Source organism: Phyllobates terribilis, unplaced genomic scaffold (genome assembly GCF_046119375.1).
Source record: "Phyllobates terribilis strain yellow unplaced genomic scaffold, ASM4611937v1 Scaffold_7__3_contigs__length_470593459, whole genome shotgun sequence".
Lineage (NCBI taxonomy): Eukaryota > Metazoa > Chordata > Amphibia > Anura > Dendrobatidae > Phyllobates > Phyllobates terribilis.
The window spans coordinates 16833506-16853758 of NW_027362767.1; the positions used below are offsets into that span (position 1 = coordinate 16833506).

Here is a 20253-nt window from a genome sequence, read left to right on the forward strand (position 1 = left end):
TCAAAAGAGCAATGCTAGGTACAGTATATACAAGCGGTTACAAGATATATATATATATATATATATATATATACAGTAGTCAGACAAGTACAGTAAGGAAGCAGTAATACGATACATTAAAATTAAAAGGAATAAAAGTGAATATACCACACTTTCATCAAAGGTCTCTGGATACGGCAGGAAGGGTGCTGTCATGGGTCCAGGGCGGTTCCTTGGTCTTTCTGCACATCTGTAGCGACAGGTGACCCTCAACAGAAGACGCCTCCTCTCTCTCAGAGGGACACATTTATTCGGAACTTGGGCAGGGCAGAAAACAGGCGATTTACATGTAATCTCCTCTTCCCTTCTATCAGACATTTCATAATCATTTCCCAGCAATATTCTCATTGTAAGGTGCGCATGGTAATTAATCTAACACAGGAGCTTCCCCTGACTTCAGAGGTAATTCAATTAGCTATTCTTCATTGCCATGATTCAATTAGCTCCCCCATACTCTTGTCAGGAATAGGCATTTGCACTACAAAGGTATATATCCTAGCTGACCTGTATTCAGTTCTCTCCTGGCTTGTCACCCTGGTGTGAACGGAGGCTCCCAGGGGTTGATGTATTGAACGGAAACAAATGCTGATGTAAATACTTTGTCCTCTCGGAGGTGAGACTGCAGGCCCAGGTACCCATTGGGTTATTGCTGATTACCTGGAAGCAGCAGGAAGAAGGGGGGAACACTTGGCCCTCCAACCCCCTGGGGTCCTTTGAAGTCAGACAGACTAGCATTCCTGCTGAGACCTTCATAACTGGGAATATGAATTTCCAGTCCCTGGCCTCACCACAGTAGGGAAGATCACACCTTTTTGGCTGCAAAACACTCAGATGTGTAAATCCGTATGAACATTTGCGATGTCAAAAAATGCATGGCAAAATTGCAAGCTTTTTTTACGCACTCGCATGCTTACACTGGTTTTGCACAACTTTAAGTGGTTTGCAGCATGTCCACAATCTGAGTCATAAAAGTGAATATTTTTCATGGTCAAGCCTGACTATTTGAAAGCCTTAAGGGCACTTCACACACTGCGACATCGCTAGCGATGTCGCTGAAACGTCACAGGTTTTGTGACATAACAGCGACCTCTCCTGCAATGTTGCAGTGTGTGACATACACCAGTGACCTGGCCCCCTCTTTGAGGTTGCTGATCGCTACAAATCGTTCAGGACCACTTTTTGGTCCTTGGTCTCCCGCTGGTCAGCACGTATCCGCGTGTGTGATAGCGAGAGACTAGCGATCAAGCGACCTCCCAGCCAGTGCCCAGAGTGCGCTGCCCCCATATTTATCCTGGCTACCAGCGATCTCACGGGTGTAAAGGGGCCCTAAATGTGATGTGAAAATATAATGTTTATACTACACCATCCCCCACCACAGCCTTGCAACCAAAGTAACAACTTGCAGAGGTCATGGAAGGGACATAGATAATCTTGGGTTCATTCATCCGGACAAATGCCCGCTTTGCATTAGTGAGGCAGCCCTCATCTTGGGCTCATTCAGTCAGCTATGATGACATATTACCCCCATTGTGATGTCCTAACACCTCACTTTCATATCATAACACCCAACTATAATGTCCAAATGCCTCACTTTGCTCTAATAATACCCCATTGTGATGTCATAATATCTCGGTGAGAGCTGGCTACAGGGTAATCTAGAACCCTCAGTAGCCAGCTTTCACCCTTGGAATAGGTGCCAGCTGGCTACAGGTCTTCTAGGAGCATCCATAGCAAGCCCTCACCCTCACAATGTTTTTAAATAATATCCCACTATGAGGTCTAATACCCCCCATTTTGATGTCTTAGTACCCCATTGTGATGTCATAATATCCCAATATGATGCCATACCTCATTTTGATGTCATGATACCCCACTATGATGTCATAATGCCCAAAGTGATCTAATACCTTTGATCTCATGATACCTCACTATGATCTAATATTTAACTATGATGTCGTAATACCCCATTTTTCTGTAATACCCCATTATCTTGTCAAAATACTCCATTGTGATGTCATAATACCCCACAACTATAAAAGAGAAGCAAAAAAGTGAAACATTTATCACTTTTGTTTATTGAAAGAATTAAGGTTTAGGCCAAAAATAACATGTCATGCAAGAAAACCTGTTATAAAGGAGTTTGGCATAGGTGAGACTTTTTTGCCACCATTCAACCTGTGCAGAGAAAAAATAACAATATTAAACAGTGCGGTATGCTATATCAGGTGCCTTTACTCGAACTGACCAATGGTCAATAGGTCACTCAAATGAGCCCTTTTGATTTGAGGACAGTCTCCTTCTGCAGCACAGAAACAGAAGTCAGAATAACATGAAAAAATGTGTTACTGAAAAATGGCCACAAGATACCACCACTAAATGATTTCACGGTTTTTAGGCTGTTACTCTTGGTGGGGAAAAGTCTTCGACCACAAATGCATAGGGTGTTTAGAGGAATTTTACGACTACAAGAACTACCTTGCGACTTTTGAATCAGACTTGGAGCCGGAGTTACCGGAACCTACTGACACCCACACATCGGCAGTTTCCCAACTCCTACTAGCTTGCTTGATTTAATGATATACCCACCTTTGAGTCCTACTATTTAAATTTGACACACCGAGGTCCTCTGTTTCACCCTGGGCACTGTAGTCTTCAGCTACCTGGACCATTTGCTCCTCTTCTCCATTGCTCCCTTCTGCTTCTCTTTAGGGGAGATAGAAAACAATATTACATTTTATCAACAGTTTGGTGAAATAGATCATAAGTGCTTTGCAATAAATTACCTTGAGCTGCTGGGTTGAGGTTGATTTTCCGCTGCTTTCCCTGCTGCCAAGACCAGTGTGTATGCTTGGCAGAGGTCTCCTAACGTTCTTTCTCTGTAATTCCTCTCTGCTGTCATGTTGGAATGACAGAGATATTTAGAGAAAAGATACCTCTCTTTCTCTGTTCAATGTGACACGGTCCATGTCTGACAAGTTTTTCTTGCCACCTGACTAGAGATGGATTTAAGTTTGTACCTAGATAGCGATAGAGTAGATCATAAATACATGGCACAGCATCATTAATGTAAGATTTTGACTTTTAAGACTTATTTCTTCTGGTAGCGGTCAAGGTCATTGGATATATTATGTATGTGTTTTCCGGTAGTCGATAAGAAGAATCTATCCGGACTGTCTTGTTTGGCCAGCACTGGTCTCACTTTTTCAAAGTAGACGTTAAACCACTGAAACAAAACAAAATAAAAATAAATAAGCAAAACAAAAACAGTAAACCATTTGATGAAGACTGAGTTGGGCTCTTCTATCTTAAGGTATAAAATTTGAAAAAAAAAACTAAATTAATTGCTGGTGTCAGACAGCACCAATGTCACAGAGGGACGTGCCTGACGAGGAGAGGGAAACCTACAGACTAAATGGGCAGTATCTCTCCTCCCCCTCAGTTGTATTCAGAGCATGAGAGGGTCTACACAATATAAATATATAGAAAAGTCACCTCACACCAAACATATGTCAGACTATAAACTATACCCACCATTCATTAAGAGTGCAGAACATCTGTGATAAGGGAGAGCATATCTATTATTACTGATAAAGCATCTTGGAAGCTGCTGCAACATACATTCTTGTTAAGAAAATGCACTATCCTGGACACAGATGCTGTAATTTTGCATCCAGGATACTGCGGGGGAAATAAGGGAAAGACTCCCAACACACCTGCAGCAGGATTTAGCACCACGTTGTCCTGTAAAACCTGCATAAAGGGAGGATCTATTGAAAGGGACTGAATGTTGCTTATACTCTTTGGCTGAAGTCATGACAACTAACAGATCCCTCTCTAATGTGGGTGCCGTCGTAGTGACAGGAACATCTTACCATTTCTTCTTCTTCAGTAAGCACAAAACAGGCTACTTGGTGGGCAGCAGTTTTATGGGATTTATCTCCGACAATTATTAGCTGTTCATTTTGATAGATGTGACGCATCCTCTCTGTCCACTCAGAAACCTGTGAGTCAAGACATGGGAAAGTTAGATAGACATGTGGCTTTAAATAAGGATAATGAGTAGGTTTGTTACTTACCGTCAGTTTTCTGACAACTCCTGGTCTTTGTAAGTGTTTTAGTATGATTAAGGCCTCAAGGTAATAGAGAATCTCCAACTGACGCACTTCATTTCGGGATCCTCCTTGGACATCCTCGATGGCTTGCAGGAAAGCTGGCTTTGCGACGGTCAGGATCTCCCGGCATTGCTGAGGTGTTTTGTCCAATTTATGCAACTCCAGGTACCTAAGAGAAAGATTAATAAATGTGACTGATAGGTGAGGCCTCTAGCTAAAGTATGTGTGGGAAACCCAGGAGCAAGGGAGAGAGAAATTACAAAAAAAAATATTACTTGTACATCTGTAAGAATAAATATTAGCTGACATATCTTTTGCCGACTACCTCTTTAGCAATCTCCTTGGACAATGTCTTCTGAATGTCCGCAGTCACATTCCTGAAATACTTCATGGCCTTGAAGAGGTTTTCATTTAGATTTTTTAAACCGGTCGCAAACAGTAGACAGTGGACAAGTCTCCGGACGTGCTTTAGGTAGTTGGTGACAGTTTGGTTGCACAGGCCGAGATCTTGAAGGTTTTTGAAAAATAAGCGGGTCTTTCCAATCTCCGTCGCAAAGTTGAGGCTCACACGACGATTGTTGATGAAGTATAGAAACCTTGAGATATCTTCAACATTTTGTTTGTATCTCTCCAGCTTGCAATGTTCTGCAAATAAGAGGAAAAACCTTTTAATATTGTATGAGACAGAGAATGGCGATCATAAAAACCTGCATCTTTCATTTTGATCCTCTTCTCAGCTCTCCAATTCTGGCTTGGAAATCTAAAAATTTGGAGGAAAGAACAACAGGTCAGAGTAGAAACAAATTACAACTTTGAGAAAAATACTATGTATGTATATACGGTATACATACAGTGGCGTCCTGTCAATGGTAGCAGACCATGTGGCCACTGCGGGGCCTATGAGTCCAGGGGTCCCTGTGCCAGCGCATTTACTGGGCTCCCACCCACCACTGGTAGAATCTGGGTAAATATCGGGCCTCTGGTCAGCTGGGGGTTCCACTCATCATTGTCAGTGGTAGTAATCTTTTCTGTGTCCCGGGGCAAGATTTATATGGACCGCAGTGCTCTGATTGGCAGCAGCACTTAGGTGGCTGCCTGCCCTTTATACCGAGCATCCACTGCTGAATGCTGCATGTATTGAAGTTCATTTGTGGAACTAGCGCATGATGCTCTCCTGTCCAAGTGATTAAGATAGGAGTGGCAGCGCAAGTCAGTATGCCCCACCAAAGCTGTGTATTTCTGGGGCACTCTTTTGGCATCCTGCTTTATGGCTGCAATGGAAGGGGAGTAGAGGGCCTGAAATAGGAGAAAAACTACTTTGTAAGGCCTGAAAAGATGTGGGATATGCTATTATGTGACCCAGATGAATATTATTTTTATTGCTTTTTTTTGGGGGAGGAGGAAATTATAAACTTTAATATGGGGACGAACTATTTCCATTTCCACCCCTGTATGGATTTGTATAAAAAAAGCACATTTTATATACACACACACACACACACACACACACACACACACACACACACACACACACACACACACACACACACACACACACACACACACACACACACACACTCGTTTAAGTGCTTTAGGGGGACCACCTGACTGGAACATGTATTGTGGGGACTACCATTCCCTGCAGTGATATTAACAAAGCAATCACATAGGAATATTTAAGTGCAATGTGTAACCACAGTTATCACTTGAGCTAATCAATATTGCTTAAAATAAGGGAAATAAGGAACCTGACTTTTACTATCCTTGTGAGGACCGTTTCATGAACAATGACCATCTGAGGACATCTGTAAATACACACATCTCAGGGTTTTAACCACCTGGGGACTAAGATATTTTTCTGCTGTTAGGTCACTAACAATGGAGGTCTATAGGAGAAATTACATTTAAGGCTCGCCCACACAAGCGTATTTGCCAGTCTGTGCAGTGTCCGCAAATAGGGACCAAAGCTTTGGTCCCTAATTGCGGACACTGCACAGACGGGCAAATACATTCGTATGGGAGAGTCCTAACTTGTTGAAAAAAAAATCACCACACCAAGACCATGCTGTTTTTTTAAACAAACTGCCAATTACCCAAGAAATACAAAGTGAGAAAATGCTCCATCTACAATGCTTTTCATTTTGTGGTTATTATACTTTCCCTGTTCAGTTCTAGCCAATCTGTCAGCAGCATTTTTCTGCGAAAAAAAACAGGTATAAACATTTAATGATCTGTTTGAGAACAAAAAATGTTTGATTTGCCCATAATAACCAATCACAGCTTTGGTATCAACCTCTGATTAGTTGCTATAGGTGATTAAGACAGAGTGATAAGTACAGGCCAATGGATTTTTATAGAAAATGGTGCGTGTAACACCAGCCTTACCAATTTTACCATTGATGTTGCATTCAGGCCCTTAAAGTTCATGTATTACTTCCTTCCCGCAAAATGACCTAACTCTACATTAAAGGGGTATTCTGGGAATACAGAATTCTCAGTACCTGGCAGGACACCTGTAAGGAGAGAAGGGGGACTGGTGCTTATAGTCTCGTCACCGGCGGCCTTCCATGCCATGCAGCAGCCTCCATCACCGGCGCCGCAAAGTCCCAAAGTGTCGGGCCGGCATCTATCGTTCATGTTACCGGCGGCTACTCACGCTTCACTGGTTAGGCTCGATCTGCTTCTGAAGCCTGTGAGTGGCTGGCAATCACGTGTACAATGACGTGGTGCCAGACACTTCCGGTTTTTGTAGCGCCGGTGACGGGAGCCCCTGCTCAGGACAAGAGACCGCGGGTGAAGGTAAGTACCAGTCCGCCTCCTATCCCTACAGGTGTCCTGCCGGCTGACAAGAATTCTCTATTCCCGGAATACTCCTTTCAGTTTTTAAGAGACTAGTTTACAATTGACATATGGTAACATGATTTGGATGAAGTGAGCACGAAGGCAGTACTAATATACAGCTGGGCTATTGCTACAATGGATGGGGTTGGAGCGAACTATGATCCCAGTACTGAAGTTAGACAGTAATACAGTTAGACCTACAGTGTAGGTAAATTAATAAATAAATGTGACAGACACATATTGAATGCCAAAGTAACACATTTATTCAACATTTTATATAAAATACATATGTAAAACAATTGAAGTTGCAGGGTTGAAACAGAGTGGAGTAAGAACAGTTCACAAGTTCTGGAAGGAGGGCGAGTACACTGAGGTCACAAAAAGCCTTTGGTAAAACAGATCAAAATCTTGAAGTTTCTTTTAGTAATACCTTTGTTGGTCCTGGGTTTCTGGGAATCCTTCTTTCCATTTAAAATTTAAGTTGAAATTAACCCAAAACTATTTAGTCATGTTGACCTATGTATCATCAACTAGACACAATGTTAGCAATGGTAAAATGCTTTAGAGAAACCGAGAACAAAAATAATTTCATTCTATCTAATACTTACCATTCAATATGTCCAAGTAAAAGCTTATGTACCTGAACAACATAAGCATACAGCACTATGAAAATAAGTGTGAAAAACAAAACGCACAGTCAAGATTTACAGGTGTGCTATTCATATAATAGGGCCTATTGATATCCCTAGTGTACCATATCAAATAAAGGACAAGCGGCTATATTGCACACCTGCTTGTACTATACCACTTTCAGACATGCAGGTACGGGAATGGGGGCAAGTATAAAAAATACATCCCCGGATTTCCTGTTCCACCTACTATAAGCCCCATGAGTTTGAGGCTCAGAGTAGGGGATAGAACTGTTAGGTTTTAGGTAGAATTACATTTCTTTTGTTCTTTTCTAGTATGCTAACCTATAATTTAACCAAACTTAAAACCCGGTGCCTGGCTCAAAATGTTGTATTTATTCTATCGGATTGCGTTTTAGAGCTGTTATGCGGTTCTTTATGTAAAACTTAACAGCAAGCCAGTTTCTGTCTTTCAGTGCAGATGGTTCTGCAGCGATACATGCCACACAGTCATTTTTTCCAGGCACTTTACATTTATGAATAAATTTAATCATATGTTTCTCTACAGCCTTCACTTCCTCCCTATTCCAAGGTATCTTCTTTACAGGTTTTCGGCCTGAAAAATAAAAAAAATATATATTTTTTAAAATACCTGTTTTCATATCAATATATGAGAATTGCATGATATAGTATTCCAATACAACAATATAAAATTTAAAGGAACACATGCCTTCTGATTTCTGTAGTTTATGGTCCTGCCCAAGCTCTGACTCACTTTGGTGCTGAATTTGTTCTAAAGAAGAAAAAGATTATATATATAAAATATATACTGTATATACTCGTGTATAAGCCAACCCCCCCGACTTTTAACATAAAAAAGTGGGGAAAAAACTTTGACCCTCATATAAGCCGAGGGTGGGAAATACAGCAGCCTGTGCCCCTCTGTAGCCCCCCACTGCTCTTCTGTAACCAGCCTGTAAGTCCCCTGTACCCTCCTATAGCCAGCCTGTAGGTACCCTGTGCCCTCCTATGCTGGGTTGGCCAAGAACAAGTCGGCACCGGCAGGGTTGGCTGGGAAATGTAGCAGCCTGTGCCCCTCTGCGCCCTCCTATAGCCAGCCTGTAGGTCACCTATGCCCTCCTGTAGATACCCTGAGCCCTCCTACAGTCCTCCTGTGCTGGGTCGGCTGAGAACAAGCCAGCACCAGCAGGGTCAGCCAGGAAATGCAACAGCCTGTCTGTAGGTCCCCTGTGTCCTCCTGCAGTTTTCCTATGCTGGGTTGGCTGGCAATGTTGGCTGGGAACGAGACGGCGCCGGTAGGGTCGGCTGGGAACGAGGTGGCTCTGCAAAATTTTTTTTTTTTTACTGACTCGTGTATAAGCCAAGGAGGCTTTTTCAGCCCATTTTCTGGGGTGAAAAAACTCGGATTATACTCTAATATGTACGGTATATTCATATTTATTTTGTGGACATCTTTATAAAATTGAAAAGCTACATACCTTCAGGGGATTGCTCATCTTCTGACTCATCACTGTAGAGCTGTACTGGTTCTAAAGCAAAAATACAAATCACCAATGTGAATGAATATGCTATAGAAAATGTTCAAAAAGTAAAAAATAATCCTATCCTACAAAGTCTATATATGTTATGTTAACCCAGTAATCAATACATTACATACTAGGTCAACATAATATATACAGATGGAGCAAATGAATTCCTGTGTCGCATGGTGTGCCAGTGACAAGCACTGGCACGCCATGCCACACAAGGCATTTACATTCACTGTGCAGCCACTATTGTTCGCTGCACAGCGACTGCTAATAGAACGCAGCCGATTCTTTTGAGCCGGCCACGTCCTATTGTATTCTCGGCGGCCGCCCGGGGTTTAAGTAAAGAGATTGCACTGTATCCCAGGCGGGTAGCTGCTGCATCTTGCAGCAGACACCCGCGGGCAACACCTGCGATCGGGTCCCTAGCAACCACTCGCTGGCTTCTCTGGTTACAGGGAGTCAGCGGGCAGCTACAGGCAGCAGTGCTGCAATGTTAATTTAACATTGCTGTGCTGCTGAGGCCGCAGCTTCCTTGGCAACCCTTGTTGGCCAAGGAAGCTACGGTTCCGCGGCGGTGGTTAACACGGCTGTTTTTGTACAGATCTGTTGCTTTGTGAATCACGGAGCAACGGATCCGTAAAAACGGCTGTGGATAACCACGGTCGTGTAAACCTGGCCTAAACATGCCCAAGATAATAACACTGATATCCATCAAACAGAGTTGTTTAAAATAGAAAAGAAGTATTTCTGGAGACAGTAAATCAAAGGCTGTGCAGGTAAGCTGTAATTTTACAGAACAAAAATTACATACTCATAAATGGATATTTTCCTCATTACTAACCCTCTGGATCAATGCTGATATCCTCAAAATTTTTGCCTTTAAATTCAGCCAGTCTTCCTTTTTCAAGAGCCAACAGAAGTTTGCTGATCTTGGCAAGCTGTAAGGTTCCTTCTGGGAGGCGGTAATATTGTCTGTGCACCTTAATGTCGTGGCCAAGAAAGTCTGCTAATTGATCTAACTCTGTGTCGTTTAAGTTCAGAACTTTTGTTAGAGTAGCAACGTGCTTTCGTAGCTTGGTGGAAGTCAGTGTTTCAGGATTTTTAGCTCCACATTCTTTAGCAAAAAAGCGTATACAATCACATCCTCTGAAATGTGACAAAGCCTCTGGTCTGGCAAACGTGCACATTTTCAGACAGCACTCCACAAACTGTACGCTTCTCTACAAGAAGTGTCATTGCATTTTGCACTGCTGGTGTTAAAAGAATTGGAACTTTTCTACCTCGTTTACCTCGGATTTCAATTCTTGTGAAATGTTGGCAAAGCTTTTTTTCTAAGTCAGAAAGTGCTAAAGCAACATCATCATGCAGATGTGAAGTATCTCTTGAAGTAAAGCTACTTAAGAACATCTTAGAAACTTCACCCTCTCGTCTTCGATTGAATAAGATTAGCTGTGCAAGTATAACTTTTGCAAGTAATGTCCATTTTTTAACCGAGGGAGCAGTTGACAAAAGGTTATAGTACTCCTGCAGTTTTTCGTCAAGATACAAGTGCATTTTTTTCACATCTTCAGTGAAAGGTAAAAGCTGAGGAGTGTTCCATTTTGCTTCTTTTAGAGATTTTAAGGCAGCTGATGAGATTAGCTTATTCCATCTTGTTTCATACAACTTTCGGAAGTTACGTGCATTCTCCACTCTGTCTTGGCATCCCTCCACCATTGCTTGGCATTCCAGAATACTGGAAATTTTCACCAAGCTATGGCCAAGCTTCAGTGCCAGTGATGGAATTTTAAATGTATTAGTTTCTTCGTCATAGCCAGCAAGAACTCTCACAGAATTTATGGCATGCATAAAGTTTGATGGGACAATAAAGTCTACAAGTTTGAAAAGAGGAGAACATTTTCTGGCCTCTAGTACTAACCTTCCAACTTCTCTAAGTTTTTGACGGATGTATTCGTGTTTATCAACTTCCGATCCGATTCTGTTATAGAGATGCTGACCCATCTGTACAATGGAGCCATCACTTCTAATTGTGGATGAAATTTCATCTGGTCTCATATAGCTTAGAAGCTTCCAAAAACCACTGCTAATTCCAGGTGGCATGGGCCCCATAAAGGCACAGAGAGATTCCACTTTTTTTCTCCCAGGGCTTGATGATGTACTTGTTTGGTTTAGTTTACATTTTTTCATGTGTCTCCAGAGATATTTTTTGACAAATAAGCCTTGGCAATGAATGCAGTGCATGAAATCTTTGGGAGAATTTTCTTTTGTGGGCTGTTTAAATGTAACAAGAACTCCACTTCCAGTTCTAATTACATTAGAATTGTGAGCAAAGTTGCCCCGATTTCGAAGATGTTCTAAAGACATTCGCCTTTCTTTTGAGCCCTTTGCAAACTTAAATGCACCTGTGACTTCAGGTTCACTTTTATGAACATGTTTGAGATGTCTTGCAATTTTTATGAATGGTTTCTCGCAGTAAAAACAATACTGTTTTTTATTATACATCCTTACACCACTTTCCCTTTTGGAAAGTACCTGAACTGACACAGAGTCAGATATTTCTTTTTCCATGTTCAAAACACTGGTGCTATCAGATAGTAAATCAGTGTGTGAAGTGTTGGTCTTTGTATTCTTTTGATGGCTCTGTAATGGCACCTCTTCATGGATGGTGCTTGTTTCTGAACTGCTCTCCTCAGAAAAGTCTGGTAAATATTCTTCTTCGCTGTTTTCTAGGCTAAAATCAGAGCTGTTTTCAATGTCAGAGATAGTGTTCATATTTTGCTGTAATTAAAATCAAACACATTGATACATTTAATGGCATCCTTTCACTTGTTTTAATGGTTAAACATGTAGAAAGATAGCTGAAACATGATCTTGAATTTACCTCAATCTTTGGTGAGGTGGCTTGCTGTGTATGGAGACATGGTGCAGTTTCGGGGCTACTGTAGCAGGACACCTCTAGATCCTTCTGGTTTTCATTTGTAACCATGGGTTTGTCAGCCACCTACATAGTTTAAACATAGGAACAGTACCAAATTAACAACCAAATTTGTTTTTATTTATACCTGAATTGCAGCAGGTGCTGATATGACTCTTAAGCTGTGGTTCTCCTATTGCAGTATATGGGAGAGACATGGCTTTAGAGTCAAAATATGGGCACCCTTGGGACTTCGGTGGGTGCTTCTGCAGAAGCCAGGGAGAGGGGAGCTGTCAAAACTTGCTTCCGGACTTCATGTGAGGTGGACAATGCCTCTCATAACCTGCAGATGGAGCAAATATTTTCTTGTGTCCCATCATGCCACGAGGCCCGATTTTCTGCGCCTACATAGTAAGACAGGACACAAACCTGTAAAAAAAAGTAAATAAATCATGGCAAATTTACTTAAGCCGCGGGCAGTCCTGCATATACAATAGAACACGGACGGCTGAATAGAAGCGGCCGCGTTCCATTAAAATCGTGGCCACGTTCTATTTATATTCGCCGCTGCAAATACAATAGGGCGCGTCTAGCTCAATAGAAACGGCCATGTCCTATTTACATTCGCTGTGCAGCGAACAATAGAAGCTGTACAGCAAATGTAAATGCCTTGTGTGGCATGGCGCACCAGCGCTTCTCACTGGTACGCCATGCCACACAAGATTTCTTTTTCTCCATCTGTAAGTTATTGTGTATATTCCACCTGACAGGTTTCCTTTTAAATGAGTTTTTGAGTTTTGCATGTTAATGCAATATCGTCAGGATAGGCTTGAATCTGATCAGAGGGTGTAGAGCCACCGTAGCGAGATCTACATTGTGAAAGGAGCCAGAAGCAGATAGCTCAATTTACTATGCAGTGGCCATGCCAGACTGCAGCAGCTCAGCTCCCATACTAGTGACTCTGAACTGAGCTAAAGTAACTTGGCAGATCCATTACACAGTGAACAAAGCCATCTGCTTCTGGTTCTGTAGGGAGACATCGCTAAATAGCAGATTAGTGGGAGTTTCAGATGTCTGCACCCCAACAATCAGCATTTTCAACACTAAAGACAAATAGTGTGATTGGTGCATGACCTGAAATGTGTGTGAGTATGTCCCCACGAGCACCGTGACCTGAAAGGAAGAGGCAGGGTGCTTTGATTGTTGGTTATGAAGTCTGGATGTGGTGAATGTCCCCACTTGGTGCATGACCTGAAATGTGTGTGAATATGTCCCCACGAGCACAGTCACCTGAAAGGAAGAGGCAGGGTGCTTTGAATGTTGGTTATGAAGTCTGGATGTGCTGAATGTCCCCACTTGGTGCATGACCTGAAATGTGTGTGAATATGTCCCCACGAGCACCGTCACCTGAAAGGAAGAGGCAGGGTGCTTTGAATGTTGGTTATGAAGTCTGGATGTGCTGAATGTCCCCACTTGGTGCATGACCTGAAATGTGTGTGAATATGTCCCCACGAGCACCGTGACCTGAAAGGAAGAGGCAGAGTGCTTTGAATGTTGGAAATTAAGTCTGGATGTGCTGAATGTCCCCACTTGGTGCATGACCTTGTTGTGGAAATATCTATGAATTCACTAGATAGATAAGTTCTATAGTTCTAAAGTATTGTTCAATGTGTAGTCAAGTCTCTTATCAGATGTCTAGAAGACTGTGACCTTTAACTCTGCTTTCTCTAAACACAAAGAGTTCAGCACATTCTGTAATGTCCTAAGTAGTTTATCTATATTGCCTATGTGGCTATCCTTGGACATTAAGACCCAGGATAAGTTGAAGTATAAACACTTATTAGTATACTTGTTAACCGGTTTTCTGTCTAACCATATCATTTTCTTAGTAATTTCTTTGTCCAATACTGCCTCCAAAGGTAGGATGCTGCATTGGTACTGTGTGCTCATAACTAAACTGAAATTCATTGAAATGGAGTCCACATGACGAATATAACCCATGTTTATATATACTAACCAATTATCTTCTGTAAATTAACAGATGTTTTGTTACCTCACCATGTGATATAATTGGAGGTATTTAACTTCGTCCATTGTAATTATACAATACAACCTTTTCCAAAACTCGACATTGTGTGGCGTAGATTTATTGGGCTCGCAAGCAAAGGGTAATGATAATTGCGGACACGAGTTATCCAACCATGGAGATATACCTTTAAAGCATAGATGTATATCTCCCATTATTTCCTTATCAACCTGAAATGTAGACATCATACTTTACAGCTGTTTATACATTTCTCCTGCTTCCCTGTGCTCATTACATTTTTGACAACAAGGGCTCAAACACACTGGCATCTGTCTTCAGTTTTTTTAGACGCTTTTTTGATATTGTCATTTAATCTGATGCTTTTAAAGAGCATTCAGCTTTTTCAGCTGCCCCTCTCATGTTAATAGGTGAGGAGAACAGGCTGCGCTTAAATGGCAAAGTGTGTGTGTGCTCCCATTGAAATCAATGGGACTGTAATACATGCCTTTTTTTGATAGTCAATTAAACGCGTCAGATACCTGTGTGTTCAAACACTGAATAAATACTTCTATTCATGCTTATTTTGGCCAAGAACTGATATGTGAAGAGAGGTGAATAAGGTACTGCAAGACACTTCTGTGGAACAATAATGGCCATGTTGATATTGATCTCACCAGGCCCTTAATTCACTTGATAGCTGTCATCAGTAGATAGGACACCTTCCATACACTGTACATTAAATGGGTGTCTGGTCTTTGTAGTGATACATTTAGTAATTTGTAGTTTTAGACACCTAATAAATGTCTTTAGATTGAATATTCTAACAAAGTAATATAATTATACCTTTTCTCTCCAAGGGAAACTACTATCCCCATAATTGTATGTAATTTCTTCTCCAGGGTTGATGTCGCTAATGGCAAAAAGGCACAAATGTGGCTTTTTTTCAACCATAAGTTTCTTCATTTTGCAATTTGGGTTTTTATATTCATCATTAACTAATCTTCCTAATGAGTCATTGTCTTGGGATGCATCACTGCTGATATAAAAGAAAAAAATGTACATGAATCTTGACATGTAGAAATAACTGGTTGATTATAATATAACCAAGATAATACAAATGTATTTAAAGGGAGTCTGTCACTAGTTTTTTAGCGTGGAGTTTTACTAAAAGATAGGTAAGCCATGGAACAGTGGGCAGAGTGCAGAGGAAGGCAACATCTTATTTAATCTAAGCTATAAAATGTTATATGAAAATGAGCATGGCAGGAGTTCTCATGGTAATGAGGGGCATTATGTAGCCCTTCAGCACCGTGAAACTCCAGTAAGGGATGGGAATAGCCCCCCTCATAACAATGGGGACTAATCCTGCTTGTGGAGCTCATTTGCATATAAATTGTGATGAGCAAGCACCAAAGTGCTCAGAAGAGGGGAAGGTGCCCGGAATATACTACTAGCAGGGAACAGCCTGCCTCAAGGTATCCCTGCCCTCTGGCGTACAGGCCAACGTGCCGGATGGAAGGCAAACCCAAGGATACACTCCATGGAGACACGGTGGATGGGGACAGCCTGGGAATACTCCTACAGTGTCACTGCAGAAGGCTTTACCGGCTGTCCCTTCCCACATTGACGCACATGGAGTTTCCATGTGTTCCCACCCACCAGCACGTCAAAGTGGGTGGGAAGAACAGGGACTTTGAATTTAGTAGTCCCTGCTCACATTTGTGAGGCGCTGGTGGGTGGGAACAACAGTGTGTCATCAGGGGGTTGGAGCCTGCCCCCGACGCGTCATATCACGCAAAAAGACGCTGCACACAGCCCTACCCGGAAGCACTCCAGGCCGGGCAGTGTCAGGAAAGTGACACCACAGCGCCGCCGACCGGAGGACCGACCCATGGACTGCTGGCAGCGTCTGCAGGAGCAGGGGAGTATCATTTATTTTTTTGCCCTGACAGAACTCCTTTAAATCTCTCTAATTAAATAACATAAGTTGGTTTCTGCTGTCTGACCACCGTGCCTACCAAACAGTGAGAGAACTCCACACTGAAAAACTGGTGACAAAATTCCCTTGTTACAGTCATCTTAACATAAGAAATGACACTGGTTGACATCTATTAAAGGAACTTGTCACCAGTTTGATGCTAGCTAAACTGCCAACAGCCATGGAAAGGGAAAGTATACATCTCTGCTTTTAATTTAGACATTTTGCTGCCTTTGTTGTGCTGGTAAAGTCAGAGAGGCTACATCTTCACTGTAATGAGAGATTTCTGGGTATACCAATATGTTTAAAAGCCCTAAATCTACCTGCTATAGCTATTAAATAGCAAACTAACCCCTATTCATATTGCCCTCTTAAGGGCTAAAATACGTCCGAAAAAATTTCGGATTTCGGATCCGAAATTCGGACCCCATTGAAATGCATTGATTTCAATGGGGTAAAACACACGTCTGAATTTTTTTCGGATCAGCCGATTCACAAAAAAAATTTGGATGCATGTCCGAATTTTCATTTTCAGACTGAATTTCAGCCCCATTATAATAAATGGGAAAAAAAATTTCGGTCCGAAATTCGGTTGTATTTGTAAACGGAACCGAATTTCAGGCCAAATTTTTTTTTTTTTTTTTTTCATTTTCCCATTTAATTTACATCTGAATTTTGGATCCGAAATTGCGCAAATTCAGACCCGAATTTTGGATCCGAAATTCGGATCCAAAATTTTTTTCGATGTGTGTCTAAGCCCTAAGGGTGCTTCTTTATGTTACCTGATGTTTCAAAAATGGTGCTGCCTCAGTAACTGACTGCAGTGGATTCACATGATCAGCAGAGACAGGACATAATCAGGACTGGCTATCAACTGGGGAAAGATGGATACCCTCTAAAATGCATTAAAAAAACTGATTACTTACCACCATATTTTTTCATTCCACTGAAATTCGTACACGAAGTTCTTAAAATTGGGGTCCTTTATGGACCTTTTCTGGCTCTCATCCAAATTGATAAGCTCGCCTTGATATTCTGCAACAAAACTCCCTTTTTCGATTTCAGTTTCAGCAAACACTCCTCTTCCTGTAGAAAATATTTATCATTACCTAAGACAGTCATTCTAATGCATGACAATATAAAGGCAATTTAGTTAAAACTTGTTTTAACTCACCTTTAAGGGGATTGATGTATTTCATGGTCAATCCAGGTTTGTCAGTGATGGCACTGACATAATGTATGGCGTCTTTTTCGGGCGTTATCCTTCGCCTTTTCATTGTGAAAATCCAGTTGCCTATATCAAAGCAAATTCTACTACTTGTAAAGTATGAAGAAAATGAAATGTAGAACATATAACATGAACTGCTTAGGAACGCATCATAGGTTAGTACTTAAAACGATATTGTCATGTTCTAGTCATAATGCAAGCCGGACATTTTTCATGTTGCCCTGTAATCGCCGGCCTGTTCTAATGCTCACAAGCCAAGATATAGGCTCAGCTGCTAAGGCTCCCCTCTGCCTTCTGTCTGGGTGCCCTGAGTTATGTCCTGTAAACTGTCACAGCGACCCAGACACACATGTGCAGTAGGGGAATATCACTGCTGAGATGCCAGTGCTAGAGCACTCTTTTGCTGTGGAGTTGAACCCTATGTGAGCAGTTCTTACCTTCAATGAGCAGAAGTCTCTTTTTTCAGATTTCAATATCTCTGTGGGTATCTGGCAGAAATATGGAATACTCTTTACTGCTAAGACTCTGCACACCACTCCCACTAAGTCATATGACCAAGACTGTATCTGTGTCCCTACAACACACTTTAAACTAATTTGTGTGAGAACCTGCAGTACCTCGGTTTGCCAGAGGTGGAATCTTGAGGCTTTTCTGAAGTGTGTATCAGCTTGCAGTACCACAAAGGCACCAGAGAGGGAGTGTACACATATTGAGCACACACACTCATACACACTGTCTCTTATATATGTGTATAAAGGGGACACTTGAGATTTTGATGCTAGGTGTATAAACAAGGTCTTCTCCATTGATTAGCATTGGAAGCTTTGTGGGGACCTGATTTTTGGTCCCCACGAAGACAGAGGTCCCCACACTGTTGGTGTGTATTCAGGTCCATGTCCCCACAAGTATAGCAAAACAAGTACACACACACACACACACACACACACACACACACACACACACACACACACACACACACAGTGAGGGATACTGACCTCGGCCTGTCTTCATCTGTTTGGCTGGTATTTTCCTCTCTTTCTCTAGTCTCTGGTTGTTGATCGGCTTCATTGTCGGATGTTTCAGAGGATGTAGAGTCTTCTGCAGCTGGAAGATGTACCAGTTCAGGATTTGATATGGCTGGGTGCGTTGATGTGCCAGTTGATGTAGATGGCTCCTCATCAACAGTCCTGTAAATTATAAAAATCCTTAGTAATAACGTGAAGTACAATCTTGAGTAGGCCAGCAGTGTTGACAATTTTTTAAAGTGGCCTAAAAGCCAGGATGTGCTGAGGCCAAGGCAATGTTTGAGCAAGGGATTAAAGTAAATTCCTTGTATAAATTTACACTGACCTGTAGACATCATAATCCTCTGTGACGGGCGGCTCCTCCTCCGTGACGGGCGGCTCCTCCTCCGTGACGGGCGGCTCCTCCTCCGTGACGGGCGGCTCCTCCTCCGTGACGGGCGGCTCCTCCTCCGTGACGGGCGGCTCCCCCTCCGTGACGGGCGGCTCCTCCTCCGTGACGGGCGGCTCCTCCTCCGTGACGGGCGGCTCCTCCTCCTCTGACGGGCGGCTCCTCCTCCGTGACGGGCGGCTCCTCCTCCGTGACGGGCGGCTCCTCCTCCGTGACGGGCGGCTCCTCCTCCGTGACGGGCGGCTCCTCCTCCTCTGACGGGCGGCTCCTCCTCCTCTGACGGGCGGCTCCTCCTCCTCTGACGGGCGGCTCCTCCTCCTCTGACGGGCGGCTCCTCCTCCGTGACGGGCGGCTCCTCCTCCGTGACGGGCGGCTCCTCCTCCTCTGACGGGCGGCTCCTCCTCCTCTGACGGGCGGCTCCTCCTCCTCTGACGGGCGGCTCCTCCTCCTCTGACGGGCGGCTCCTCCTCCTCTGACTGGCGGCTCCTCCTCCGACGGGCGGCTCCTCAACAGGTAGCACTTCCTCCTCATTGGGCATCTCTTGCTCACTGGCTGGCAGCTCATCCTGCACACGTGATGCCCCCTCATCTTCAACAATCCTGTAAATATAAAATACACGTGATTTTTTGGCTTAGTTCAGAACATAAATGCAAACCTATAAAGCTTATACAAGTATGAACTTCAGTATTCAAAGAATAAGATGCTAGTGGGGCATACCTGGCCATAGTTGGTTTCTCGGTTACGATAAATCCTCTGTCCTCCATGAAGGAGATGAGATCGTCCTTTGTAGTGACCTCTGTAATCTTGTCATAAGTGATATATGTTTCTTTTGTTGCAATTGCTATCAGTGAGTTTTTAGATTCTTTCACTAGCGCATCCTTCTCCTCTTGTGTACAGTATCTAAGGCATTGTCGTGTAAGATGCTGTGGCAGTTGAGTAAATGTTTTGTAACATAGTGGACATATCGTCGGCATCCTAAAGTGGCTGTAAAATAGAAAATTGTAAGATCAGGAACAATATCACTGTTAAGGTACCGTCAGACACATAGATATTGAATACGATATTGAGTAAAAAGTCACGTGGTACACATCGCACAAGCGATCTGTCAATCATCGCAGGTGCTGTGTCTCACGCTATTATATCGTATACGTTGTCCATCCGAGGAGGCGATGCTGCAGGGTAGATACGATCACTCGATTCTGCAAATTCAATGTAAAGTATAGGGGGAACATATCTGAGATCGAGAGATCATATGGTTACACGCTAAGACGCAGATGCGTGCATGATGCTAAATTACACGATGTTGACAGATTTCAGCTCACTGAGCTGAAATCTGCGATGTACGATGGTATGATTTTCGCTCTCGATATCGTTCCGTCACGCGCAACGACGCACATACGATGTCGATCTTGAGATTTGACCTCTGTGACGTTTAAGCGATATCGTATACGATATCGCCGTGTCTGACGGTACCTTTAATCTAGCTTGTCCACCGACTAATATCGACCAGCATTTGTTTTTGT

General features: G+C 42.7%; 1 protein-coding gene across 1 annotated transcript; it reads right to left on the reverse strand.

The window, feature by feature from the left end:
- Window positions 1-9120: 9120 nt before the first annotated feature.
- Window positions 9121-17860, reverse strand: LOC141152821 (uncharacterized). Its single transcript, XM_073637471.1, has 7 exons — window positions 17755-17860; window positions 17264-17383; window positions 17016-17175; window positions 14955-15147; window positions 12053-12172; window positions 10013-11949; window positions 9121-9171 (listed from the first exon to the last, which is right to left on the reverse strand). The coding sequence occupies exons 2-6, from the start codon at window positions 17364-17366 to the stop codon at window positions 10309-10311; spliced, it is 2217 nt and encodes a 738-aa protein (XP_073493572.1). The 5' UTR covers window positions 17367-17383; window positions 17755-17860; the 3' UTR covers window positions 9121-9171; window positions 10013-10308.
- Between the last annotated feature and the right edge of the window lie 2393 nt (window positions 17861-20253).

Bases quoted from the DNA above. Each gene is read 5' to 3' on its own strand.
- LOC141152821 (XM_073637471.1), bottom strand. From the start codon at position 17,366: ATGAAAAGGCGAAGGATAACGCCCGAAAAAGACGCCATACATTATGTC. The intron at 17,176-17,263 runs GTGAGTTAAAAC...TATTTTCTACAG, and splicing joins ATACATCAATCCCCTTAAAG to GAAGAGGAGTGTTTGCTGAA. The intron at 12,173-14,954 runs GTATAATTATAT...TAAACTATGTAG, and splicing joins GTTTCCCTTGGAGAGAAAAG to GTGGCTGACAAACCCATGGT.